The sequence below is a fragment of the Anguilla anguilla genome, chromosome 6 (assembly GCF_013347855.1).
Source record: "Anguilla anguilla isolate fAngAng1 chromosome 6, fAngAng1.pri, whole genome shotgun sequence".
NCBI classification, from domain to species: domain Eukaryota; kingdom Metazoa; phylum Chordata; class Actinopteri; order Anguilliformes; family Anguillidae; genus Anguilla; species Anguilla anguilla.
The window spans coordinates 35897134-35924696 of record NC_049206.1 but is presented as its reverse complement, the minus strand read 5'-3'; the positions used below and the strand labels follow the sequence as shown (position 1 = coordinate 35924696).

The following is a 27563-nucleotide window of genomic DNA, read 5'->3' as shown; positions in this document are numbered from 1 at the left end:
ATAAGCATGCAGTACATGGACAGGCCAAACATATGTGTGGATGGCTTTCTCACAGTCAAGATTGATTGAAGAGGCGTCTATATGTCCAATTTGTATTGGTATGTATGTATTTCGGTGCCCAGCCTTTCTGTTGCATGAACGCTTGTATGTTTCTTGGTATAAATGTCTGTTTATAAATGTGAATGTAACATGCTGCGAGGGTAATGTCCCCATGGGGATAAAGAAGTTGTCTATGTATGTATGTACAATATGCATTTTACATGCAGCATTTATTGTACGTAGCAAATATATAATCACTTGTACATTTACTCAAATTCAGTGCAGAAGCAAGTATAAACATATGTTTTCTGGAGAAATATGCTTCCTGTAGTTACTCACCTGCAGTTTTCTGCATGAATGTGTTCCATGAGGCAATGCAAAATATTTGACAGTTTGATCTGACACAAAGTTTGCATGACATTGTAAAATGGTAAGATTACAAAACACAGGGCCAAGTGACTTGAAAGAATTGAGGAAATAGACGGTGTATGTCTTGTACGTGTGAGTAACTTGGCATTTTTGTACGTTGAAAACGTGTTTTTGATGAGATATCATTTCTTTTTGCAAAGCGTTTTATTATGAGAGTGAGAAATGCGAAGTGACCCTGTAAGAAAGGGTTGTGAATTATGGCTATCCTTGTGTGAATTTGTACAGTCTGATGAGCATGTACCGTGTAGCAGTTTCGGTTTGCTATATATGTAAAACAGTGGCTGTGACAAAGGGTGCGGTGGCGTATAAGTGTAAACGCGTCAGAAACGCAGGTGAAATATGGCCATGTATGTACTCACGGATTTGACGGCCATCCAATGAGCCTTGATTGACAAAAGAATCAGCAAGTCCGTAGAATTAGAGCTCCCTAGGTCGCAACTTGTGTACCCTTCTGTCCTGCTCCATTGTCTGTTATTTCGTGGAGATGCACTTTTAGTGTTTGTAAGGTTTATAAGGCATTTTGATAGGCTTATCTGCAGATGGGAATCCTCTTCGCTGTTTTGCTAAGCTAGAACTGGAAAACTTGATAGTGGAGAATAGGAGCAGACGCATATGTCCCAGCAGGCTTTGCATATGAGAAAATAACAACAGTGTGAGAGAAATTAGGATGAAATTATGAAATTGCGTAGTGTAGTGCGAAGTAAATGGAGTGATCATGAGTGAGCTTATGTTCCTTATCGAACGGTATATATAACAGTCGCTATAAAACATTAACCGTTAAAGTGGAGGGTTAAGTAATGTGTGAAATCTATTGCACTGATGTATTTTTCTCATGTTCAGTACAAGTAGTTATAATTATGAGTGAATCATGATTTTAAATGTAATGTTTTAATTGGGAGTTGCAGAACGTACATACGTAGCAATTGTTTGTATGTGGCTAGATAGAGAACAGGGCGAGGTAACATGAATGTAGAAACGTGACGTTTGCTGATAAGGTTTTGTACGGTAGCCAAGTGAAGAAATATAGTTAGTAGAAATGGCACAGCGGTGAACTGGTGTAACTTTTTAATAAAAGGAATACATTTGCCGTCATGAAATGCATATGGGTGGCCGTGAGTGAGTTTTGGTAAAGCAAATATAAGCGTAAGAAAACATTAGTGTAAAAGAGGAAATTATCTGGCTGAGGACGAGGCGGGATTCAATCCTTCAACCGGAGGTTTTGCAGTCCGTGAGTTTGTTAGGGCAGCACCATGACATAGCTGTGCAATGTGTGAAATATCATTAGCAAACCTGTCCGTGGTTTTAAAGAAGAACACAGGCAAGTAAGCACAGAAGAGCTTCCGTTGAATCCATATGGCTTTGCAATATTGTAGCCGGTTAACAATTGAACGTGCAGATGGTACGTCATAATGCAGTGTATACGTTCGGGGAACGGCTGGTAGATATGGTGCAAAAGCAATAATTGAGAAGTAGTAGACAATTATTAGTGAGGGTAAAAGCAAGTTAAAGAAACGTGTTTCTAGCTGGGCTTGAACCTCGTTCCCAAGACTGTAACCTTACCCACTAGGCCACAGGTGGACTAGCTGTTTGTACTGAAAATGTTTCAGAGTAAAAAGGTATGGGTATTTTGCGTGTGTATGCGAGTTTTTGATTGGGTCGTGTAGGTGAAGATTTGGCTGCTGTCGGTAAAATGTCCAATGGGGAGATATGTTATTAGTGGGATAGGCGGCAGGAAAAATAAGAATGAGAAGAAGAAGAAGAAAGAGAAGAAGAAAGAGAAGAAGAAGGAGAAAACGCAAAATCCCCTTAGTTTGGGGCTTTATTGTGTGGACATGTGAAGTTGTTTATGAAATCTGTCTGTTGAAATGAGGTCAGAATGTACAGAATTTAATGTTTATAAGGGCTGAGTGTCTGTGGCTGTTGTGGTTATTTCTGTGGGGAACCCAGAAAGTGCCAAACTCTTGGTGCTGTATAGGTATGGGGCATGGCCCCGCCAAGGTGTAACTTGGCGGGATGGCATACCTGCCATCCCAATTTATGACCAGGACTAGCCTACCTAAAGATTGCATTCAAACTTAAAGTAATGGGAAATGTTAGGCATGTAGGTATGCAGGGTCTCCGACCCCCATATGGTGTCCTGTGTCATCTGGTTTGTCTCTTCTGAGGAGGTGAGACCCATAGATTGTCTGCCTAGATTAGGAAATCAGTGGATTTTAAATAGCCTCAATCACATTTGCTTTGATGCTGGGGACGGGGAGGCCAGGCCACATTCTTATTCACTGGCCCTGCTCAGACCTGGCATTAAAATGCGTCTTGGGTGATCCGATCACAAGTGGACAGCTCTATCTACAGGTGTGAATACACCCAAGACGCATTCGAGATCCGATCACTCAGACCACATTCAGAGGTGGTCTGGATCGCATATGGCCACATTCTTTTTGCAGTGTGTAGATGAATGTGTCCTGGGCCACATTGAAAGACTGCCTAATCAACTGACATCCTCTGCGTAAGCGGAAGTACCTACTCATCCGCACGCCAACGGCATCTTATTAAAGTACGAAACAACAAGAAGAAGCCACACTGAATAACGAAATAAACGAGACAAAGTTTTAAAAAATGATACCATGTCATTCTACAGTCAATATCTGGGACTAAATATTGAATAAATATAAAACCTTACCATTGGTTTTATGCATAGAGATGAGTAGTCATATATTGTCTTGGGCAATCCGTTTGTGAAATATACAGACATTTGTGATTCCTGGGTTGTGCGCTGGTTTGGGCGTGTCACTACATGACCCATTTGTGTGACGTTGTGTTGTGAACTTTAACCCCCCCTCCATTTCCTGTCCACTAACTCAAAGAAAAAAATGGACAAAAACGCAAAACCGAAGGAAGCTTCTTGCTATCGTTATTTTGCAGCGTAGACTGCCAGCCAGACGCAGACGTCGAAGCTGGGTACACAAAATAAACCAAGTGAGGACACAACTGGGAGAGTATCGTCGTTTGGTCCATGAACTCCATAGTACTAGGTACAACAAAGTAACATGCAAGAACTGCTAAATAGCTAATCTTTTATACAGCTTAATTCCAACGTTTGGAATTGATATTTAGTTAGTAGCCTAATTATTGTTTCGGTACTCGTCCCATTACCCAGTACTGTCAAATCACGATGATGATAATAAAATCAAATCTTAGGAAATGAATCGCGTCAGTAATTCATCTGACAGTTGCTCAGTAAACAGCGGACTGCTACATGGTAATTTAAACAACTTACCCACTGTAGCGTGACGTTGGGTTACGTTCCGGCAAAAGTTGATTCTGGTTCAACTTTCTTGCCGCAGGCCGCTGCGTTTTTTTTCGGCACCCCATGCAGTCAACCACTGCTGCAGCCTAAACGCACTACCCCCATTCAAATGAATGGGAAGACTGCCGTTTTTGCCGCACAACCCTGCGACAAGCTGATCTGGTGTGAATGCAGCCTTAGAGAGAGGGAAACAGTAAATAAGAATGTGGCCTGGCCTCCCCGTCACAAGTGTAGGCTCTCGAAACTACACCAAGGAGGGAAATAGTTCGGAGTGAAGGTTTATGCAGAATGTCTTCCTCTGTTGCTGTTGGAAAAAGGTTATTCTTTAAGCAGCCTGTGAATACTGTATCTATGTTTTACTATCCCCGCTGATCTTACTCGTTATATCTGACTCCATATTAATTAATAAGTTATGTTCCAAATTAGAATTTAGGCTTGATTTAGAATGGACCTCAGTTCGTCTGAAGTTCTACACCGAGGGTCAACGCAGTTTCACCCGGTACGCACCGCGGATACGCCCGTAACGACAATTTAACTAGCTGTTTGCAGACGACACAGCGGTTGTGAGATTTCCCTCATGGGGAGTATAACCTAATTAAGGTTCAGGGACTCCGAAAGGGCCAATATTGGTCATCCCAGGATCAACTTGGTTCTGCTGACGGTCCCGCCTTAACTGAAAACTTGGTGATCAAACAAGTCCAACGGGCAGTTCCCTAGTCATAATTGGGGGAAACCGACTTAGAGGGCTTTTACAAGAACGAAACATTGACCAAGACCACACAAATCAAGTCATTAACAGTTTTAATGTCAGGTAGGTTATACACTTAAAATAATCAATTTGTCGTTTCAGAATTTAGAAAATAGTAAAACAATAAAAGTACATCATATCAAAGATAAAGATGAGCATACCTGACAGCAGTCTACACACAGAAAGAGTCTTGTGTGGGAAGTCTGATTGCAGATTCCCACAGGGCCCTGTTCCTCTCCTATAAGAACCCAGCGCAGGCAGGTGGATGTCGCCACAAAAGGCTCATAAAACCATAAATTTACTTGGAAGGGGGAAGATTGGAATTTGGTTCAGACAGGATCAGACAGATGGATTTACCAGGAGGAGTGTCCAAAAAATACAGTTGACTTCCAAATTTATTAAAATAGATTTTCTCTAGGTTTGCTGGTTTTAAAACCTAAACCAGAGCATCACTCGCACAGAGACCATAAAAACCATACCAAATATGAATATTTGTTCTCGTGATTGTCATGAAAACTCTGAAAAACATGAAATAACTGTACAATCTTTTACATGAACCAACTGTCAACTCTCAGTGTCTTTCCACAGTGTATCAAGATTGCATAGTGTAGTGTATCAATGTATTTGACCCAAATCTGGATTTATTTCCCAACAAAAAGTGTGCGTGAGTAAATTTCTCTCCTTATGAAGGTTGGGAGACAAGTTACCCAGTGACACCAGGTGAGGGCACTGTGACTATCCCTCAACTGTCCTGAGCAATTTGCCCCATTTCCATCATGTGATTTTATTACTTGCCATCTGAAACCTCCAGGACGTTGGGATAATTTTAGACTTGCTTTCCCATAGAAAAGAGGTGTCACCTGTTAACTGTCGCAAAACCAGATGCCAAGGTCTTACGGGTCACTCTGTCCCGACAATATCAGACTCTGCACCTGGCGAATTGCTTTACGACAGTCAGAGAGGAAATTCCACTCTATGCCTGTTCCCGTGGGCCTTACAGATTCCCCTCTCTGGCCCGTGGGACAAACAGAACGCTGTCCCAGGGGTCACTGAAAATGCCCGACTTTGACAGCAGTCCAGGTCCGGTGTTTATGGTCTCAAGCCCGGCCTCGCTGGCAACTGGAGGGGGCTGAGAACCAAAGCAGCATGAGTGGAGGTGCGCAGAGAGTGTATTAGGTGTCGAAAATAACAGCATTGAACCAGGGTGATGGTAAAGATGACTGCGCTAGCGATGACGCACCCTCGGAACACCCAATCCCACCAGGTGTACGCGTCCTGGGCGGACCGGGTAGAGGAGCTGGCCAGGATCTCTGCTGTTCTTTTGGCCAGATTCACCTCCACCTGGGCCTGGTTGATGTGGTAATTGGTGTCACGGATGATCTGTTCTACCAAACTCATTAGGTCAGTCAGGGCCCGCGTTCCTTGTTCGTAGAATGTGTCCTCCCACCACGGGGAGACGTCTACCTCCAGTGGAACTCGGCCTAGAATGTTGATCTGACCCATGGCCAAATCTTCCGTCACTTCCAAGCAGAAAGTGTGGTTTGCTGGACAGGTCAGACCTCCATATGAGAAAGAGTTCATCTCGCTGATGACGCACCATTGTGTGTGGGAAACCTGGATAGCGTCAGCGTGGCCATGCAAAGACTGCACACTAATGATTTTGGTATCATTGGGAGAAAAAGGTTGTAAGGTGTTACAGGTACAGATGATATAGCTAGAGGTTTCATGACAACACATGCGAGTGGTGAATATGGTCTCTGTGCCCCTCATAGTGATATACCCGGTAAGGTGATCTAATTTTAGAATCTGATTCTTCACTACTACGCCGATAGAGCGTATGGTAGTGGAATTTGGGTACACCTGTTCTGGGTGAATTAAAGGAAAAGAAACAAAGAACCCAATACATCCCACACATTCAGTCCCTGTGTACATCATAAAAGTTGTCAATAATTCGGCATGCTTTATGTCTTTCATTTTTTCTGACACAATCCACCTGTGCAGGTCTAAAGTTTCGATCAAATCATTTAGAACATGCCTCGGGGGTTTGCGCAGACGAAGGTCTAAAATCTCTTGTCTGGCAGCAGTAAACAGATCCTGAGCATATGTTCTGCAGGCTAAGGCACGCTCGATGGTACGGGTCTGATTGAATAATGAATGGCTGATGGCAAGAAGCGCCTGCGCTTCGGACCTTACAGCCTTAATGATATTCTCATTGCTATTAGTGAGGTGTTGGAAACCAGTGGCCACTTGATTTGCCAACCATGCTGAGTATTGAGATTGTTTGGTTATTTTATAGGTGTTTGCAATAGAGTTACCTGAACCGAAAAGACCTGTAACATCTCCGAACAAGTCTCGCTTAGAGCGTACGGGTGGAATTTGAACGGCAAGTCTGCCTTTATAATCAGAAACTAAATCATCGAGCCGTGCCTGCAGCCATGCATATGTTTTGTCCTTTATGTCACAATGGGTTACATAAGCTGACAGGATGTTCGAGATATTGTAACTAACATGCGCCATTACAAGATTCACGTCATGTAATAAGGTTTTGTTTACATTTCCCTTAATGAGACCACCAGGAGGGAGAGGGTAGGTCTTAGGACACTGCGTGGGCTTGTGATATCCGCAGGTGGTTAAATTAAAACAATGATGCCGAGTCCAAGTGCAGTTCTGGGGACTGGTGTAAGTCTCCAGACTAGCCTCGCATCGCCCCACGCAGTATGTCCCCTCCTTTCGGCTGGTCCAGATGAAGGCTTTAAGTCCACTGCGGTCGTTAATAGAGGAGGAGGTTACATTGAAAATTAACTCTGTGTATCCTATGTGTGTTTGATTATGTGGCTCGGTATGGGTGCATCGATAGGTGCTCGGCTCTAGATCCATCGTGCGGTAGCACTTTTTTGGATCTAAGCCATGGTTATTTTCATAATGTAGCAGATGTAAGCTGCCAATGTCAGCGCCTGGGTACTCTTTAAGCTTGTACCAGGCTGTGGTGTTGGGTTGTGTGAATTTTATGGGCTGCAAAAGTGTGTAGCCAGTTACTGTCCTGGATGGGAGATGGGTGGAACCTGACCTACAGCAAATTTTTGCGGCACAATTTGGTTCCGGTGCTATCCCGGGAGGCCATGTAACTGGTTCCCTTAGCGGTATGGTGATATGAGGTGTGGATGGCCCCTTAAAATATCGCCACACCCATCTCCCACATTTCAGATGGTAGTTCAGGAGGATACGCTGCCCCAGCTTCACACATGAGTCCCCTGACACCCTCCTGGTATCCGGCACCCATGGGATTGCTGCAGCAAGCCTAGAATGGGAAAGACACAAAGGAAACACGGTTAATTCTTTTCAGCACCTTTGAACAATTTACATTGGGACATGTGGTACCACTTTAGCTTCCCCCGGATGGTCACGGCTATACAGCTGTTGCAGACAGCTTTCACTTCATATGGCCCATGCCATCGGGGAGCAAAAGCGTCTTGCTTCACAAAGACTCGTACCATGATCATGTCCCCCTCTGTAAATTTAGTTTCAGAGGTGGGGTTAAACTGACGCTCATTCTGCAGGTCAGACTGCTGCTGTCTCAGCGCAGCCTGAGCATGTAGCATCTTGAGCCGCTCCTGCAGTTGAGCCAGCACCACCTGCTGTTTTATCCGCACCAACGGTCCCAGGTCGGCAGGGGAAATTGCTGGGTCAATGGGCAGTTTCATCACCCTCCCGGTCATAAGCTCATATGGGCTAATGCCTGTAGCTTTGGAGGGTGTAGCCCTTAAGACGGTCAGGACGGTGGGCAGAGCCTCAATCCACCCATTCTGGTGCTGTGCCATTTGTTTGGCAATGCCCTCTTTAATTGTGCGGTTCACCCGCTCAACCATTCCGGAGCTCTGAGGTCTGTAAGGGATATGCAGTTTTTGCTTTATATTCAACATCTTGCACATGTCTTTAGTCACCTGGCCCATGAAATGAGTCCCCTGATCAGATTCAATTTGCATCGGCGCTCCCCAGAGGGGGATAATCTGGTTCGCCAGCACTCGTGCCACAGTATTCGCGGTGTTATTACGTGTGGGAATTGCTTCAACCCATTTGGAGAATTTATCAATGATCACGAGGCAATAGCGATACCCCCCCTTGGCACTGGGAAGCGGACTAATGAAATCTAACTGGAGGGACTCCCATGGCCCTTTTGGAGGGTCTGGCCGCCGCAGGTTCATGCGACCACGCTTACCCTGGTTGACAGTGGCACACACAAGACATGAATCACACCATTGCTTAACATCCAAAGACATCTGCGGCCACCAGAAGTACCGCTTTATCAATTTGATTGTTTTATCAGCTGCCACATGTGCATATTCATGGTACATTGCGATGATTGGTTTTTGAAGACTAGCAGGAACGACATATCTACCATCCCGTAGCACTATGCCCTCTTCGACTGTCACCAGCTGGTCCTGCTTTAAGTGTGGTATGAGTTCATCCCCCTCCTCCCACAGCTCCTGCTGATATTGCTTGAGGTCAAAGGGAGTAACCTGAATCGCACTCACAGCAGGGCCCAATGAAGTCTCCTGCTGCCAGTCATCACCGCATGAAGCAGCTAATTTAGCTAGGTGATCAGCAATGCTGTTATTTTTTTCATGCACATCTGGATTTTTTGTAATGTGCGCTCGCACTTTAATTACTGAAAGGGGAGCTTTGCGGTCCTGAGTCGCTTGCCATATCGCAGTAACAATATTAAAATGTTTTATCGGCGCTCCGGCAGCCGTGAGAAACTTGCGCAGTTGCCACTGAGCCATGAAATCATGCACCACCCCGAACGCATAGCGGCTATCAGTATATACGCATAACGATTCGGGGTGGGCTTTAATGGCTTCTAGCAACGCGACAAGCTCAGCTTCCTGTGCTGACATCCTAGGAGACAACTTAAATAATAACTGTTGGCTATTTTTAGAGTTGTCCTGAGGGACCCAGACCGCACATCCCGTATGAAATCAGCCCTCACTCCAGAACCGCGAGCCATCAATATACGCTCGGGTCTGACCAGGCAGTTCTACCTCACCGACCGGGCTTTGCACCTCTGGTCTCGGTTCACATATGTGCGGCTGACCTTCTATGTCCCCAAGCAGATGCGATAGGATTCGGTTGTTTTCTACCGTGATCTCACGCGCTTGAATATCAGTTAGCCATCTTGCTAACCTGTGAGATGATACGCCTTTGATTTGGCCCTGCATCAGCATTCGAACCGGTGTGTGCATTGTGTGCACAACAACAGGTTGAAACCCCACAATAGGTTCTGTTGTTGTTAACATCCAATGAACTGCAAGGACGTGCTGCGTACATGGGTCAAATCCCTGCTCGACTGGAGATTTTTTGCGACTGTAGTATGCAATTGGACGCAACAACCCCCCATGCTCTTGAGCTAACACGCCACTAAGTGTATTTGCGTGCGCATCCACCTGAATATGAAATGGTTTAGACGGATTAGGCAAACCTAATGCCGGAGCCACGCACAAACGCTGTTTCAAAGCTGTAAATGCAGCATCGTGCTCCTCAGTCCATTCAAGCACATCGGATGGCTTAGATTTCCCTTTTAACAGGCTGTACAACGGGGCCGCAGTTTCAGCAAAATCCGGGATGAAATCACGTAGATAATTAGCTGTTCCCAACACTTTTTGTAACGCATTTAAAGTGTAGGGTCGGGGTAGTTCCGCAATACTTTTACGCCTGTCCTCCGTCAAAGCACGGTGATTTTGACTAAGGGTGTAGCCTAAATAGTGGACTTCTTTTTGCGCAAGTTGCGCCTTCTCTTTATTAAGCTTAAATCCTGCCTTCCCCAGGGTCTGTACTACTGTGTCTACTACTTGGAGGTGATCCTCGAGTGATCCCCCCGTCGCCACTAGGATGTCATCCACATAATGGATGACATCACCTGTTGCCAGCAGCGGTCCCAAAACATCAGCTACTGCTCTATGGAAAATGGCTGGACTATTGTGGTATCCCTGTGGCATTCTTTCCCAGGTGTACTGAATCTGATTAACAGTAAATGCCAATTTCCACTGGTCCCTTCGCTTAACTTTAAGGGACCAAAAGCCATTTTTGATGTCCAGAACAGTAAACCAGCACGCATCGGTTGATATCTGAGTCAAGATAGTAGATGGGTTTGCCACAATAGCTGTGGCCCTGGGCAGTACATGATTGAGACGCTGATAATCAATACAGAGACGCCATTTACCATTTGGCTTTGGCACCGGTAGACAGGGAGAGTTAGCGGTTGAGCTGCACCGCCGAACAATACCTCTTATTTCGAGTTGTTTAACTATTTCATGTACCGCGGCCTCCGCCTCTGGTTTAATGCGGTATTGCTTTTGGGGGGAGGTGGATCCCCCTCAATACCAACTTCAAAGTCCACAAGGCCACAATCATGTTCATGATTGGCCCAAACATCGCTATGTTTGCTAATCAATTGCTGGATGGGATCTGCAGTGGATATAGACATAATGCTGTTTCCCGGAGGGCGCTGTTTTGCAGCCCTTTCAGTTCTTATTTCAATTTGTTTTTCAAGACAATGAATCACAAATCCGTATTTCCGCATTATCTCCATGACCTCCTGGTCTACACTGCCGCTATCGAATCCCTCACACTCCATGGTACAGTTAAAATTATTAAATCCCCACCGGATTTCTACGTCTCCGGTCTATTAATTGGGTATGTCGACCCGTTCTACAAATGTGTCTGTATGGTGTTTTATCTTTCCCTCAACACTTTCTAAAAAGTAGTAAAGACTGTACTTACCACCACAGCTGGAAGTAGAACAGAACGACAGCGACGCCAAACCTCATATCAATGTACAGTAGGACAGGAAGTTGTCGTCTTACGAAAGTGGTCACGCAGGCAAAAACCACAGACAGCAATCAGATCACGTCGAGGTCACCAAAATGTAGGCTCTCGAAACTACACCAAGGAGGGAAATAGTTCGGAGTGAAGGTTTATGCAGAATGTCTTCCTCTGTTGCTGTTGGAAAAAGGTTATTCTTTAAGCAGCCTGTGAATACTGTATCTATGTTTTACTATCCCCGCTGATCTTACTCGTTATATCTGACTCCATATTAATTAATAAGTTATGTTCCAAATTAGAATTTAGGCTTGATTTAGAATGGACCTCAGTTCGTCTGAAGTTCTACACCGAGGGTCAACGCAGTTTCACCCGGTACGCACCGCGGATACGCCCGTAACGACAATTTAACTAGCTGTTTGCAGACGACACAGCGGTTGTGAGATTTCCCTCATGGGGAGTATAACCTAATTAAGGTTCAGGGACTCCGAAAGGGCCAATATTGGTCATCCCAGGATCAACTTGGTTCTGCTGACGGTCCCGCCTTAACTGAAAACTTGGTGATCAAACAAGTCCAACGGGCAGTTCCCTAGTCATAATTGGGGGAAACCGACTTAGAGGGCTTTTACAAGAACGAAACATTGACCAAGACCACACAAATCAAGTCATTAACAGTTTTAATGTCAGGTAGGTTATACACTTAAAATAATCAATTTGTCGTTTCAGAATTTAGAAAATAGTAAAACAATAAAAGTACATCATATCAAAGATAAAGATGAGCATACCTGACAGCAGTCTACACACAGAAAGAGTCTTGTGTGGGAAGTCTGATTGCAGATTCCCAGAGGGCCCTGTTCCTCTCCTATAAGAACCCAGCGCAGGCAGGTGGATGTCGCCACAAAAGGCTCATAAAACCATAAATTTACTTGGAAGGGGGAAGATTGGAATTTGGTTCAGACAGGATCAGACAGATGGATTTACCAGGAGGAGTGTCCAAAAAATACAGTTGACTTCCAAATTTATTAAAATAGATTTTCTCTAGGTTTACTGGTTTTAAAACCTAAACCAGAGCATCACTCGCACAGAGACCATAAAAACCATACCAAATATGAATATTTGTTCTCGTGATTGTCATGAAAACTCTGAAAAACATGAAATAACTGTACAATCTTTTACATGAACCAACTGTCAACTCTCAGTGTCTTTCCACAGTGTATCAAGATTGCATAGTGTAGTGTATCAATGTATTTGACCCAAATCTGGATTTATTTCCCAACAAAAAGTGTGCGTGAGTAAATTTCTCTCCTTATGAAGGTTGGGAGACAAGTTACCCAGTGACACCAGGTGAGGGCACTGTGACTATCCCTCAACTGTCCTGAGCAATTTGCCCCATTTCCATCATGTGATTTTATTACTTGCCATCTGAAACCTCCAGGACGTTGGGATAATTTTAGACTTGCTTTCCCATAGAAAAGAGGTGTCACCTGTTAACTGTCGCAAAACCAGATGCCAAGGTCTTACGGGTCACTCTGTCCCGACAATATCAGACTCTGCACCTGGCGAATTGCTTTACGACAGTCAGAGAGTAAATTCCACTCTGTGCCTGTTCCCGTGGGCCTTACACAAGCATCAAAGCAAATGTGATTAGGGCAATATAAAATCCACTGATACCCTAATCTAGGCAGACAATCTATGGGTCTCACCCCCTCCGAAGAGACAAACCAGATGACACAGGACACCATATCGGGGGTCGGAGACCCTACATGCCTAACATTTCCCTTTCCCATGTCCTTTTTAAGACTGAATGCACTCTTTAGGTAGGCCAGTCCTTGCCATAAATTAGTCTGACCCCCCTTCCCTTCTCTCCTAAACCTTAACCCGGCATCACCCAATCAGGGCAAACATCCTCAAGCCATGCTGGGTAAGGTATTTAAGATTGCCACAGGAAAAAGGTTGTTGTGTTGTGTTTGGTTTCGGAGCCTGGAAGAAGAAGAGTTTTCCTCTTTTTATTTTGATGGTGGTTCCTAGGTTGTGTGTTTTTAGCTGGTTTCCTTGTGGCGCTTATACTGGAAGTGGGTGATACTTTGGCAAGGTTTTCTGTAGACTGACCTATCAAAGAATTTGGCGATTTAATTGATAATTTTAAACATAGTTATTAAATTAAATCTAATAAAATATATATTTACATGTAGGTTAAGTGAGGGGTTCTAGCATGCAATATCACTTGGTTCAGTATTCAGAGTACTGAACATTTTAACAAGTATATTAACTGTTGGAACCGCTGGATTCAGAAAATGAACATATTTTTTATTAATCCTTGCTTGTCCGACAACCACGTGTTGTTCACGGCGTTGTCGCCCTTTTTAGTGCAGTCTGACTTGATTGACAATTCATTTATTCAGTAGGTGAGAGTATAAGCTTTCTAACAATGTATAACATGTATAATTTTGCTTTTGGAATAGCGTTTTATAAGCCAGCGTAGCCGAAAATGTTCTTATTATCGCATTCACTTACGCATTCACTCTGTGGTATCAGACACTGCACCTAAATAAACGTTGTCTACGATTTTTTGTAATTTCTTGGAAAATACTATTATTATTGAGGACTTCTGGGCATAGCTAAGCTATATGTTTGCTGATAGACCTGTTTGACATTGTTTTCTGGAGAACTGTATCATTTTGGTTGGTTCTCAAATCGTTTAAGCTGGTTTTGTCCACAACGTTTGAAAATTTTGAAAAGCACATGGAGACATATTACCAGTGCATCAAACATCTTGAGCGATTTGGTTTGCCTGGAACACGCCAAGGAATAGACCCAGTCTGCTTTTGTTTTGATTTTGCCCGTGCGCTGAGGTCTTTGCAAACTTCTTCTTTAAATTTCCGGCAGACTAGGCACAAGTAGTGCATTGCTGCCCGCCGGTTAAAAACAACGGATTTGGTCTTTGCAAACGGAAATGATGTACGTGCTTATGAGCGGGGAAGTGAGATCCGATCACAAGTGGTCACTCGAGAGGCATGTGAAGACGCATTCAGATGCCAGGTGTGAACTGACATCCGTCTCGACAGAATCTAGACACAATCTGGATATATCTGGATACAAAGTACAGGTCTCAACAGGGCCACTGTTTCCCTCTCTAAGGCCAAAATCTAAACACTACATATCCTACAACATTTATTGGTTTGATTGTCATCTATATTGGTTTACTTCACAGATATTGGTTTGATAGACACACATTGGTTAGTCATTCACGCAAATATTGGTTTGTTATTGCTGCTTATATATTGATTTGGTATTTACAAATCTATTGGTTTGCTTCACATTTATATTGGTTAGCTATTTGCATGTATTGGTTAGTCATTCATTCATATATTGGTTTTCTATTTGCATATCTATTGGTTTGATTGTCATTTATATTGGTTTGCTATTTGTATGTATTTGTTAGTCATTCATACATATATTGGTTTCTATTTGCATATCTATTGGTTTGGTTGTGATGTATATTGGTTTGATACAGGCATGTATTCGTTAGTCATTTGCACATATATTGGTTTATTTAGCCTAGGCATTTATTGGTTTTATTTCCATGTGAATTTGTTTGGTGTGCATAGGTATAGAGTGTTACAGTGATGACGTCTTTTTGTAGGCCAACCCCGGACATTTCTTCCGCCATGGGTTCCCTCGGCAGATTTCCAATGCTTTTTTCCCATAGTGATTTCGTTTTCTGCCGAAAATAATGTTGGTGGTCAACAAAAGCCTCATGTTTTGTTCCACACCCATTAAATTACACCCATTCATATCGCAACCATTCATTTCTAAGCTGTTATGTGCTTTTGAAAAGTAAGTTTCTAACAAGTTGCTATTTTGAAATGTATGTGCATTAAAAGGGTACTATCACAAAAAAATTTGATTGGCATTTATTATTATCTTTTTGGATATCCAGAATTGCATTCTGGATAGGAAGAATTGCAATTATGGATATCCACAATATTTATACAGATGTCCACAATTGTATTTTTCCTAGTAAAATTGAAATTGTACATATCCAAAATGACATTTTTACTAGTCAATTACCATTCTGACTAGTGAGAATACAATTTTGACTAGGAGAAATGCTATTATGGATATCTGAAATGTAATTACAGATAGGAGTGTGGTTCGATTAAATGTTAAAACGGCCTGCCATCCTGTTACAGCCATTGTGACGTACTTTAAGTTTCGTTACAGCATCCGTTGCTATGCTGACGCTGCCACCTGAATACATCTGGAGGCAATAAAAATTATAAAACAGTTTCTTTGATTAATCAGGGTTATTTTCCAGCCTGAAATGTGATCGTATTAGTAAACAGCTACAAATGTCATCTAACTTTTAAGTAGTTGGCTATCTCCCTGGATACGAGTTAAATCTTTTTAACAGAAAAAAATAATAAATGCAAATTTATCCACGGAAATGGCTATACAAAAAGGCAAAATAGATGTCATGGTCGCAATGGCCGTCGTAGACATCAGAAGGAAACGTCACTGAAATGTCACTTGCTGAAGGAATTGTGCTGTTTGTGCTTTTAGCTGCATTTTTAGATGCCATATCTACATTTAGGTTAGAGAACAACTGAACCTGGTAACCGTGGTCTGACCCAGCCGTCAACCAGCAGCCAAAACTGCTTGTTTGTGATGAAAATGTCAATGTTGTACCACAAGGAGGTTCTCCTAGGTAGAATATGTTACAGCCAGCAACATCTTGTCATCGTTCTTTCTTAACTATGGTGAAAAAGGAGACTTTATAGTTATTACTTGTTTGTGATAGTAAATACTTGCCAGCTAGCCTACTAATTAAGAGGTTTATCATTTTTTTGGTGTTGGTTGAACGTATGGGTGTTAAAAAAACTCAATATAAGTTGAGTAACCCCTTTCCCGCATGCTTTTATGATGGATATGCTTGTTCGCATGTTGATCTTAGCCATTTTCATCTGTGAACAAGAGTCTTGTGCAATGAAAGCTTGATGTAGGCTATAGGTCATACAGAACAGATAATAATAGGACATCACCTTTTATACTCCTTTTATAGCTTGTACAGTAGGTGGTGTAGGTCAGGGTGGTCTCAACCGGGTCCTTGCAGGTGGGTGGAGTCCAGATTGATATGCCTGTAATATAAGGTAGCCTACCTGGAGCTATTAATCATCACCATCACCATCACTGTCATTATGTAATTACTAGCATACCCTGCAACCTAATGGAAACAAAGAGTTTTTACAGGCGACGCAGAATGGCAGTGCCAGAAAACAGACCCAAAGTCTGTCAGTGCTCCTGCCCTGCTAAGGGCAGTCACCCACTCCAGCCAAGCGTTTTGTTGCTAAAAAACTGTTCGTTTTTTTTTTTGATTGAACAACTAAAATTTTATAAGCTAATTTTGCTCATGAACCATACCCATTTCCTTGACAGTTTTTTATTGTTATTTTATTTTAACGATTACTGGCAACTGTACTCTGCAACAAAAGTCAGCAAGGAGGAAGACCTGTCTCTCTTGCTGGCCCTGAAAACAGCGTAGCTGGTAGCAGCAGCAATGTTTTCTGCCATGGCAGAGCGACACCAGGTAGAGATTACATCTCTGCAGGCTGATATACAGAATCAGGTCGTAGAGCTGGTGGCAGTGAACCAGAAACTGGCATAGGAGCTGGCAGCTGCACGGACCCCGCCAGCACCAGCAACTGCAGCAACCTTGCTCATGTCAGCCTCTCCACCATATCCGCCAACACTGCTCAGTTGACTCAAGAGACAGCATCCCGACATGGTCATCCCAGCTGAGAGAGCGCAGGATAAGCCAGCTATCCGGTGGGCACTCCAATTGTTACGGCTGTTTCCTGTTCCAAGCTGCAGTCGACACAGAGAAATATTACTCTTGGTGTTGCAACACCAATTGGACGGGTACAGGCGGGAAGTGGGAGCTGTCAAGAAACCTACAAGAATACTTGCTGAACGTCTTGGCAGAGAAGTTTCATGGCTTCAGTGAATGTGAGACCAGGATGTTCATTGACTGGGTTAATGAACTCCTGAGGAAGACCAGACTGTTTTTCTATGTCTGAGGAAATGTAAAGAGATTTGTTTTACCTATTCTCTTTTTTACTTCACTTTTTGTAATTACTTTGTCTGTACACTGTAAAAATAAAATGTAAACTTATTTTCCGTTTTCCATTCAATTCATCTTGTTATGAGTTTGCCACCCCAGAATATTAAGTTATTAATTTGTCTTAATTAACCTAGATAATTTTATTTAACCTTAATAAACCAATTTTTTTGAAACCGTATGTTGTGAAACTGTGTTCTTGAAATAATTAGTTCTTCAAACTGAATCAATTTCAAAACAGTTGTATCGGAATTATCAAGAGTATTACCATCACACCGAGAAAAGCAGTCTCAATTTGTTTGAAAAACTGAAAATATGTTGGAGGTGGAGTTCTAAAAATGGAGTACCATTTTTAAAATCATTGCACGTGTGAAAACACGTTTTCTTTTGACCACTGCCCAGTGAAGATACAGAACCTGCGAAGATAGCCATACCAAAACACGGCTGGTCAACTCTTTCGTGAGAGAAGTGTGAAGTCGTTTTTGTTTGTTTTATCACCCTAACCTAACAAAATGCAGATACAAATGTGTCTGTCTCTCCTCTGGCAGGCTGTTTAGCAACTGAACGATCCAACATCAAATATTCGGTGGAATAAACTATATTCACACTGTAGGCTACTGTAGGATCCAATGCTACTGAGAATCAATTGACGATACATTTGCACAAGCCAATATATTTCAGGAAAAATGATTTTAATGACATTGAAACAGCAGCAACAGACCACAGATAGTGGGATTAATTAATGAATTAATTAAATTAGAAGGTCGACATACAGTAGCTCAAATGCATGTCAGAGGAGAGTGCGAGACATTCGCACCTGGCCATTACCAAAACCTGCTAAGTGATTTATTATCATTTTTAAATCATTGCACACTTTGACCTCTGTCAGTAAAAACCGTTGAATAATTAATAACTATTTTTGTTAACATATCATGGTGTCAGGCAACTGCCACTCAAGTTTCCATACTAGCCCGCCTGCATGTGACAACAGTTGTAGTTTCAACATAGAAACTTTTTAGCAACTTATTTATTTAAAGCACATAACTGCTTCTAAATTCACGGTTGAGATATTAATGAGGTGTAATTTCTTGTATGTGAAACTCTCTTCGACATACCACAGACCTTATTTTCTACAGAAAATGAAATGCCTATGGAAAAATGAATGGGAAATTTGCCGAGGGAACCCAAGGCAGAAGTGACTCCAGAGTTGGCCCACAAAAAGATGTAATCACTGTAACACTCTATTTTCCTTGAATATATTCTAATTTAAAACAATTCTCTTTGCATTAAAAACAAACACAAAACCAAATAGCAAAATAGCATGTGGTAAATGCTGTTTCTTTTCCATTAATTATTATGTATAGGACAAAATTGCACGTATACAATCCTCAAATGAGGACTGTAGCAGCAGTGAACAAAAAGTAATTTACCATGTTACATTTATGATGCGTTACATTTATCCCCTATATCCTAAGTGAAACTAACATGGATGACGTTAGACTGTACTCAAAACTGACTATTGTTAAGTTTCACAGTCTGTCCACAAAGTTAGTTGAATAACCGTTTATAGATGTACATTTCACTGAAATACACACAAAAAAGTAATCTATAACAAGCATGTCCCTATTTTCAGCTTGTCCTTAAAATGTATTTTCCTCTCCTTTCCTGTTAAAATAAGAGCAGCGGTAACATTGTTCTGCTTTGCTCCTGGGTCTCACGGTTGAAGTGTTAACTGTCAGATAGGACTTTAATGTTGTTGTTTACTTGTTCTTTTAAAGAAGGTAGACAAGTGTTTCTGGTTTTAAGAGTGTGGTAGAGAATGTATTTCAGAAATACAAATGAGTTTCCCAGAAAGATTATACAGTTGCAAAAACAATATCAATGTTTTTTTTTACCCAATTATTAAGCAAGCAAGCCAGTGTAACGAGTCTGAGGTGGGATTTGAACATTTTCCGCTCACTTATCCAAAAGTCTCATAGGCATTATCAATGAGCTATTAGCGAACTGGCTGTGGGGGTGGCAAAGTTTTTTAAGAACGTGTGTGCAGCACACATGTCCATTTTGCGTGTATATCTGATGTTTTTATTGACTGATGTAGCTAATTGTCCAATGGGAAGTATTCTTTGTGCGCTTGGAGCATTTGTGATCTGTAATCTGGCAAAAAACAGTTTGTGTTTTTTTTGGAAAAAACACAAAAACAAAACAAGTTTGGTGCTTCATTGTGTGAATGTGTGAAGTTATTTGAGAATTCTGTCTGTTGACATGAAGTAAGAAGGTACAGACGTTAATGTTATAAAGGGCTGAGAGTCTGTAGTCACTGTGGTTATTTCTAAAGAAAACCCGTAAAAGTGCCAACCTCTTTGTGCTGTATAGGTATAGGGAATGCTGCCCCACCAAGGTGTAACTTGGTGGGTTAACATACCTGCCATCCTAGTTGTAATTACTTACTTCAAAGTTGCATGTCCGCGTAGGGTGAGGGGGGTTGGTTGCTGGAGTTGTTTTGTTGAAGAGGACTTTCACACCAGAAATGGTTACTTAAGCCGCGTTTCCACCAAAATTACCCGGAACTACTTTACCAGGAACTAAAAGGTTCCTTCAGCCAATGGTTGTCTGCGTTTCCACCGGGGTCTAAAGTACCGCGAAGATTAGGCAAATTAGCCCACTGACGTATGAAAAAGCGACGTTGTCGTCGGTCCATCTGTCATATGATTTCTTCTGTACACGTTGTAAACAATTTGCTGTTTGATTACTTTCTCGTCGTCAATTCCATATAGGCTAATCGCAAAATGACAAGAATAGAACGAAAACTCGGACTTGCGTGAAAATGTAAATTAGTAGTGGTACAGCCACCGTTTGCTTTCCTTCGAAGTTACTGCTAAGCCGAGCAGCGAAGTGTGCTGTATCACCAATGTTAATTACGCAGAACTACCGCATACCTCACATAACTGTATCAAACGTTTTGAGTCAATTACAATGGCTAACAAAGAAAATCCGGAAGAAAATATTCAGCAACCGAATTAATCGGTTTGAATGTTTTAGTACGCAATATGCTGTCCCAGCACGAATGCTTAGCATTTTATAAAACGAATACTAAAGCAAGAAAAGAGCAGAAGAGCACACGTTATAATTCCAAGACGTTGGCAGGCTATAACCAAAAGTGGGCTACTGCGCCGCATAACATACAAGTTTGATTTGAAGTTATTATGAAAATAAATTGGTTTGCGCCTGCATATTTTTAAACATGGCGCCTGAAAACAAAAAACACAAAAAAATGATGCGAGTACTCGACCAATCAGAAATGTTCAGCGCTGCAAGCTCCACCCAAAAGGTTCCTGTACTTTCGGAAAGTACTACCCCCCGAGCAGGAACCTTTTGGGGGGTAAAATAAAGCTCTAGTTCCTGCGGTGGAAATGCACTGAGTTCATCAAAAGGTTCCTAGTTCCGGGGTATAGTTCCTGCGGTGGAAACGCGGCTCTACACTGCAGCAAGGGTAACAGAGTACATATGAGTCCAATACGGACCATATATACTCTGAAATAGTTGATTTAATGCTGAACATTTTACTGCACACTGTGAAGTGTCAGACCCCTGATGTGGAGTTAGCAACCATTTCTGGTTTGAAAGTAAGACGCCTGCTAGGTACTGTAGGCCACAGTGTCTGCTGGTTTTTGGTGTGTTTCAACACTGAAATAGCAAAGTCACTCATTGGCGCCGAAATACCTTGTTTTCAAGACCTTAATTGGCCACTGATTTCAAGGAAACTGCAAACAACTGCAGGCACTGCAGCCTTCCCTTCCAGAACCTGAGTTTGAGGAACTACAGCAATTGGCAAGTCCTTGAATAGCCTGTTTGTAGGTCACCCTTGATAGCATTTTTTGTAGCCTGTGTATATATTTGTGTAGTAGGCAGACAGAAAAATAAGCAGCATGCAGTGAGCTTCACAACGTTTGGGACAAAGCCTTTTGTGGCAAAAGAGTGCCACCCCTCCTAGTCCAAAACACACTCACGGGAGACACTGTTTCCGTTACTAGTACTTCCGTGCTCTTTTATTTAAGCCCTTGGCTTTTTCCCGCACAAACATTAAACAGACAGGGTTTTTTTTAGCCGTTTTCTCACCGACGCTCCTCCCGTTCCTCCGGCTTCCGGTCTTGCTTTTAAAAACCCCAGGCTCACTGTTGAAAGCAATCAGAGGCAATCAGCGCAATTAAACAATTAACAATTATCGGCGCTGATTACCTCCAGCTGACAGTTGTGACGAAGGATCCGAGAGCCGCTCCTCTCACACTCTCTCTCTGCAGCCGACGCTCAAACCACGCCCACCCCACCACATACCCCCACCGCCCGACTTAGGCCGGGGAGCCATCCAGCCGATGACCAACCCCCCCCCCCCCCCCCCTCCCCCCCTCCTGGGGGCGAGAGAGGAAGTCCGCCACGACCATCCGTGCACCCGGTCTATGGATCATCGTGCTGTACTTCGCCTCCCGTTGTGACAGTTTTCGGCTGTTATGTACAGCACGAGGCGGTCGACTCCCTCCACCTGCTGGGTCAAAACCGCCCCCAGCCCTCTGTCCGACTCGTCGGTCTGCAAAACAAAAGGGAGAGAGAAGTTAGGTGTGAACAAGAGCGGCTCCCCACAGAGAGCTTCTTTTACCCTCACAAACGCCCGCTGGCACGGTTCCGTCCACTGGACCGGATCTGAGGCACCTTTTTGGGTTAAGTCAGTTAGGGGGCTCGTTAGCTCCGAGAATGCCGGGATGAACCTTCTGTAATAGCCGGCCAGCCCCAAGAACCTCCTTACCTCTTTTTTTGACTTGGGTCGGGGACAGGTTGCAATCGCAGCGGTTTTGTCCACTAGAGGCCGCACCTGTCCACTTCCCAAGTGGTACCCCAAATACCGTACCTCCGCTCGGCCAATAGCACACTTCTTTGGGTTAGCCGTGAGCCCTGCCTGCCTTAAGGATTCGAGCACTGCCCCCACATGCTGCAAATGCTGCTCCCAACTGCTGCTATGGATGATTACATCATCCAGATAGGCAGCAGCATAACCAGCATGCGGACGCACTACCCGATCCATTAGGCGCTGAAAGGTGGCAGGGGCCCCGAATAACCCAAACGGAAGTGTCCTGAATTGGTACAAACCATCCGGAGCGGAGAAAGCCGTTTTCTCCTTAGATTTGGCAGATAAGGGAATCTGCCAGTAACCCTTGGTTAAATCCAGCGTCGAAAGAAATCGAGCCGTGCCAAGCCGATCCAAGAGCTCGTCGACCCGAGGCATTGGATAAGCATCAAACCGTGACACTTCATTTACCTTTCTATAATCCACACAGAAGCGAATAGACCCATCAGGCTTACCTACCAGCACAATGGGGCTACTCCAGGGACTGTGGGATTCCTCTATTACCCCCAGCTCTAGCATTGCCTTTATCTCTGCCTGAACCAATTTCTTTTTGTGTTCCGGCAACCTATAGGGGCGGGTCCGCACCGTCACCCCCGGGGAAGTGTCAATGTGGTGGTGTATGAGGTGCGTGCGTCCTGGTATGGGGGAAAACACATCAGCAAAACGCTTTTGCAACAAGGCAAGGTCTGTTCTCTGATTCGGTGGTGAGATGGTCATCTGAACGGGTTGAGATCTGATTGGATGAATTTGGTACCTCCGGCCCCAGCTCATCTCTCTCCTTATCCACCGTAACCAGAGAGACAGCCACCACCTCCTTCCACGCTTTCAGGAGATTGAGGTGATAAATCTGTTTTGCCCCCTCTCTATCAGTACGCTCTATCTCATAGTCACCCTCCCCCACTCGCCGTGTGACCGCAAAGGGCCCTTGCTACTTGGCGAGTAATTTAGAACTAGAGGTAGGGAGTAACACAAGAACTTTATCTCCCGGTGAAAATTGCCGTAGTTTAGCTCCTCTGTCGTAGTGCTGTTTCTGACGTGCCTGCGCCTCGAGCAAATTCTCCTGTGACAACTTACCCAGTGTATGGAGTTTTGCTCGCAGGTCCAGCACGTATTGTAATTCATTTTTACTAGGACTCGGACCCTCCTCCCAGTTTTCTTTAACTAGGTCCAATATCCCCCAGGGTTTCCTACCGAACAGTAGTTCAAAGGGAGAAAATCCCGTGGAGGCCTGGGGAACCTCCCGCACTGCAAACACCAGAGGAGATAACCACTTATCCCAATTACGGCTATCCTCATGAACGAACTTCCGGATCATAGACTTCAACGTTCTATTAAAACGTTCAACCAGCCCATCCGTTTGGCGCTGGTTCTAATAGAATGAATGCCCAATAACCCGTACAGCTCGCGTAGTGTGCGTGACATAAACTGTGTGCCCTGGTCAGTCAGAATCTCTTTCGGGATTCCGACTCGGGAGATTATTTGAAACAATGCCTGCGCAACACTTTTTGCCGAAATGTTGCGCAAAGGAACTGCTTCGGGATACCTTGTCGCATAATCCACCAGAACTAACACGAAACGGTATCCCTGCGTGCTCCGATCAAACGGCCCGATGAGGTCCATCCCCACTCTCTCAAAAGGGACCTCCATTAGCGGAAGGGGGCGCAACGGCGCTTTTGGTATAGCCGGGGAATTTACTAGTTGGCATTCAGGGCACGATGCACACCACCGACGCACGTCGGCCCAAATGCCCGGCCAATAGAAAAGGGCCATTATCCGGTTCAGTGTTTTCTCATACCCTAAATGACCAGCCATGGGGTTAAAATAAGCCGTCTGAAAAACCATTTCCGGAGAGCTTTTAGGCACCAGCAATTGGGTGACTTCCTCATTAGTCTGAGTGTCACGACACACTCTGTATAACCTATCCCGAATTATTACAAAATACGGGTGAGTGAGTGTTGCATCAGGGCGCACCTGTTGACCATCAATGGACATCACGCGGTCAAAGGCAAAGCGTAGGGTGTCATCACGAGACTGCTCGAGTGGGAAATCCTCCATGGGGCGAAACACCGGTACCTGCGGAGTCTCCCCCGGAGGCTCCACTGGTGCCGGCTCCCCCTCTGCCGCGTCGGACGACCCCGCGTCACCACTGACAGCAGCACACACATCACACAGCCCTACCCGTCGTGAACGCACCCCCCCTACCTTACCAGCTGCCTGGCGGAACCCCGGCCAATCAGTGCCTAAAATCAGAGGGTGCGAGAGGCGGGAGGTAACCGCAGCCTTTATTTTATGTTTTTCTCCTTGACACCGAATTTCCACTGAGACGATAGGGTACTCGTGTAAATCCCCATGCACACACCTTATAGATACCCTATATATGCTTCCAACAACGCCTCGGGTCGAACCAGGCTTTGTCGAATCATGGTCTGCATAGCCCCTGAGTCCAACAGCGCCTGGTGTTCACTCCCTTGAATCCTTACCGGAATACAGTACGCTCCGTCTGGGTCGGGAGTGGAGGTGGGCGGGCCGACAACACGAACCACCTGCCCCACCTCCATGAGCGGGCACTCGCGGCGCAGGTGACCCGGTTGTCCGCACCGCCAACACCCCGGTCCAGGTGTCTGAGGAGCTCTCTGTGGGTCGAACCCCGCCGCCACTGAGCCTGGGGCTGGGGAAACAGGAAAAAAAGGGTTGTTGCGGGAAAATGAGGGGGTTTGGGCACGGGGAAGGGAGGAAGGAAGGGGGGGAGGAAGGGAACGAGGAGGGGCTCTCCTGTGCGGAGCCGTGTCTGCCCGTCCTTGCTGCTGCTGCTGCTGCTGCTGTGACTGGCCGCAAGGGTAGAGCGCCAGGTGGTCCTCTGCCAGGGTGACGGCGGCCGCCAACCCGGTCGGTCGATGGCACCTCACCCAATTCGCCGTCTCCCCCGGGAGGCCATCGATAAATCGTTCGAGTGTCACCAGCTCTACCACCCCGTCGGCTGACCGGAGTTCCGGTCGCAGCCACCGTCGCGCCATGTCCAGCAGTCTCTGGGCATATGCAAATAGCCGGTCCTCTCCTGCCAGGGCCGTCTGCCGGAACCGTCGCCGGTGCTCTTCTGGGCTGTACCCCAGGCGGTCAAGGACCGCCTTCTTCAGGTTTATGTAGACCGACCGCGCGGTGGGGGGTAAGCTGTGCGCAGCTTGTTGGGCTTCCCCAGTTAAGAGGGGCAGGAGGCGGACGACCGCACTCCTCCTCCGGCCATTGACTCGCCCTCGCGGCCACTTCAAACCCCTCGAGGAATGCCTCCGCATCGTCCTCCGGGGTCATCTTTGGCAGGTGAAGAGCTACGGGGGGTTTGGTCTGTCGCTCGCGGGAGCTGGTTTCTCCCGCAGCAGCCAGCTGCAGTAGAGCCTGCGTCTGTAGGGAGGTCTGGGCCCGCAGAGCCTCAAGTTGCTCGGCGTGCATCGCCGCCTGCCTTTCTTGCATCGCCGCCATCCCCTCCAGCATCCTCGCCAGCGCTACCACTGGTTGTGCCGTTTCCCCCTGCTCCTGGCTGTGCTCCATGTTGTCTCCTCTGTGCAATGTGTTTAATTCGTCCCCGTACGGGCCACCACTGTGGCAAAAGAGTGCCACCCCTCCTAGTCCAAAACACACTCACGGGAGACACTGTTTCCCTGTTTCTTTTATTTAAGCCCTTGGCTTTTTCCCGCACAAACATTAAACAGACAGGGTTTTTTTTTAGCCATCTTCTCACCGGCGCTCCTCCCGTTCCTCCGGCTTCCGGTCTTGCTTTTAAGGCTCACTGTTGAAAGCAATCAGAGGCAATCACGCAATTAAACAATTAACAATTATCGGCGCTGATTACCTCCAGCTGACAGTTGTGACGAAGGATCCGAGAGCCGCTCCTCTCACACTCTCTCTCTGCAGCCGACGCTCAAACCACGCCCACCCCACCACACCTTTTTTTTGGCTCTGTAGTCCACAGTTTAGGTTAGTAATCAAACAATTCACATGTGGTTGAATTGCAGATTGTCAGCTTTTAGAAAGAGTATTTTTCACCATGTAGAATTTACTACTTTTTTATACAGTCTCCACGTTTCAAAGACTGTTTGAGACAAATGGCTTCACATGTGCTTCTGATTAGGCAGGTGTGAAGATAAAAATAGATAAGATAGATAAGATAAAAATTAAGGCAACTAATCCCCAAAATGAGCTGAAGCGGGCTGCAGTATAGTCCTGGCAGTGCATCACCAGAGAAGATACTCCTGGTGTGGTCTACAGGTCACAAACTTCAAGAAGTCATTGCATGCAAAGGATAGGTGACAAAGTACTAAACATGACTACCTTCATGTCATTACTTAACATTTAATTTGTCCCATACATTACGGTGCCCTAAAATGGTGGTGGGGGCAATGTATAAAAAGTGATGTGATTTCTACGTGGTGAAACCAAAGTGTATTCAAATGCCCTGTAATAAAAGTTGAAACCGCACTTTAACCGCATGTAAGTGGTTTGATTACAAATCTAAAATTTTGGAGTACAGTGCTAAATCAAGAAACTATGTCTTTGCCCCAAACACTATGCAGCGTACTGAATTTGATTGTTGGTAGTAAGACAGACTGTGAATAACAGGGTACTTCAATATACAATTACAAGATGATAACAGTAGATCTTCAAGTACAGAAATGCATGCGCAAGTATGTCTACCCTTTAAATCCTTGTCAAGTAGACAACACTTTTAGATCCCCAAAGGCATTCTTCTTCAGTCTTCAGAAGAAGCAGAAATATATTTCAGAAATGGCAAAGAACCTTAAGATTTTCAGGTGCAGCGTTCAGTCAGAAAGGTCCAGTTGATGGGCAGTAATGTTAACAGGAGAAGACCAGGAAGATAAAGAAGCAGTAGACAAGAGGCAGTGGTGTCTAGAAAAAGAAACTGTTGTAAAATTGCACCACAACTGCAGGAAGAGGCAAGAGGTATGCATTTCTCCTAAATAAAATCAGGAATGAAAAAGCAGAGTTATGGTAAGTGTTCCTAATGAAAAAATATTCTCTCATTTGAATTGTTATGACTTGACTTATAACATTTGGGATAAAGAACAATAATGAAAATTGTTAAAGGTCTGGACTGGGCTTTGACATGGGTACCCAGAATATCAATTAAGCCTATAAGGTGTTCCAAATAATCCCATCTCATGAATTGTTGATACAAAATCTTGTTTGAAAACGTATT

At 44.4% G+C, this 27563-nt stretch overlaps 2 protein-coding genes across 5 annotated transcripts in view; one reads left to right on the top strand and one right to left on the bottom strand.

Moving 5' to 3' along the window:
- LOC118230618 (gephyrin) overlaps window positions 1-27563 on the top strand; it is a 396841-nt gene that overhangs the window by 108774 nt on the left and 260504 nt on the right. The gene's annotated exons all lie outside the window — the stretch shown is intronic.
- Window positions 5599-11674, bottom strand: LOC118230619. The gene is made up of 2 exons (XM_035423786.1): window positions 11301-11674; window positions 5599-7821 (listed from the first exon to the last, which is right to left on the bottom strand). Exons 1-2 carry the CDS (start codon window positions 11345-11347, stop codon window positions 5613-5615), a joined length of 2256 nt encoding a protein of 751 aa, XP_035279677.1. The 5' UTR covers window positions 11348-11674; the 3' UTR covers window positions 5599-5612.

Excerpts from the sequence above, each read along its gene's own strand:
- LOC118230619 (XM_035423786.1), bottom strand. The coding sequence starts at position 11,347 with ATGAGGTTTGGCGTCGCTGTCGTTCTGTTCTACTTCCAGCTGTGGTG. Across the intron at positions 7,822-11,300 it reads TTCTACTTCCAGCTGTGGTG|GCTTGCTGCAGCAATCCCAT; the intron begins GTAAGTACAGTC and ends TTCCCATTCTAG.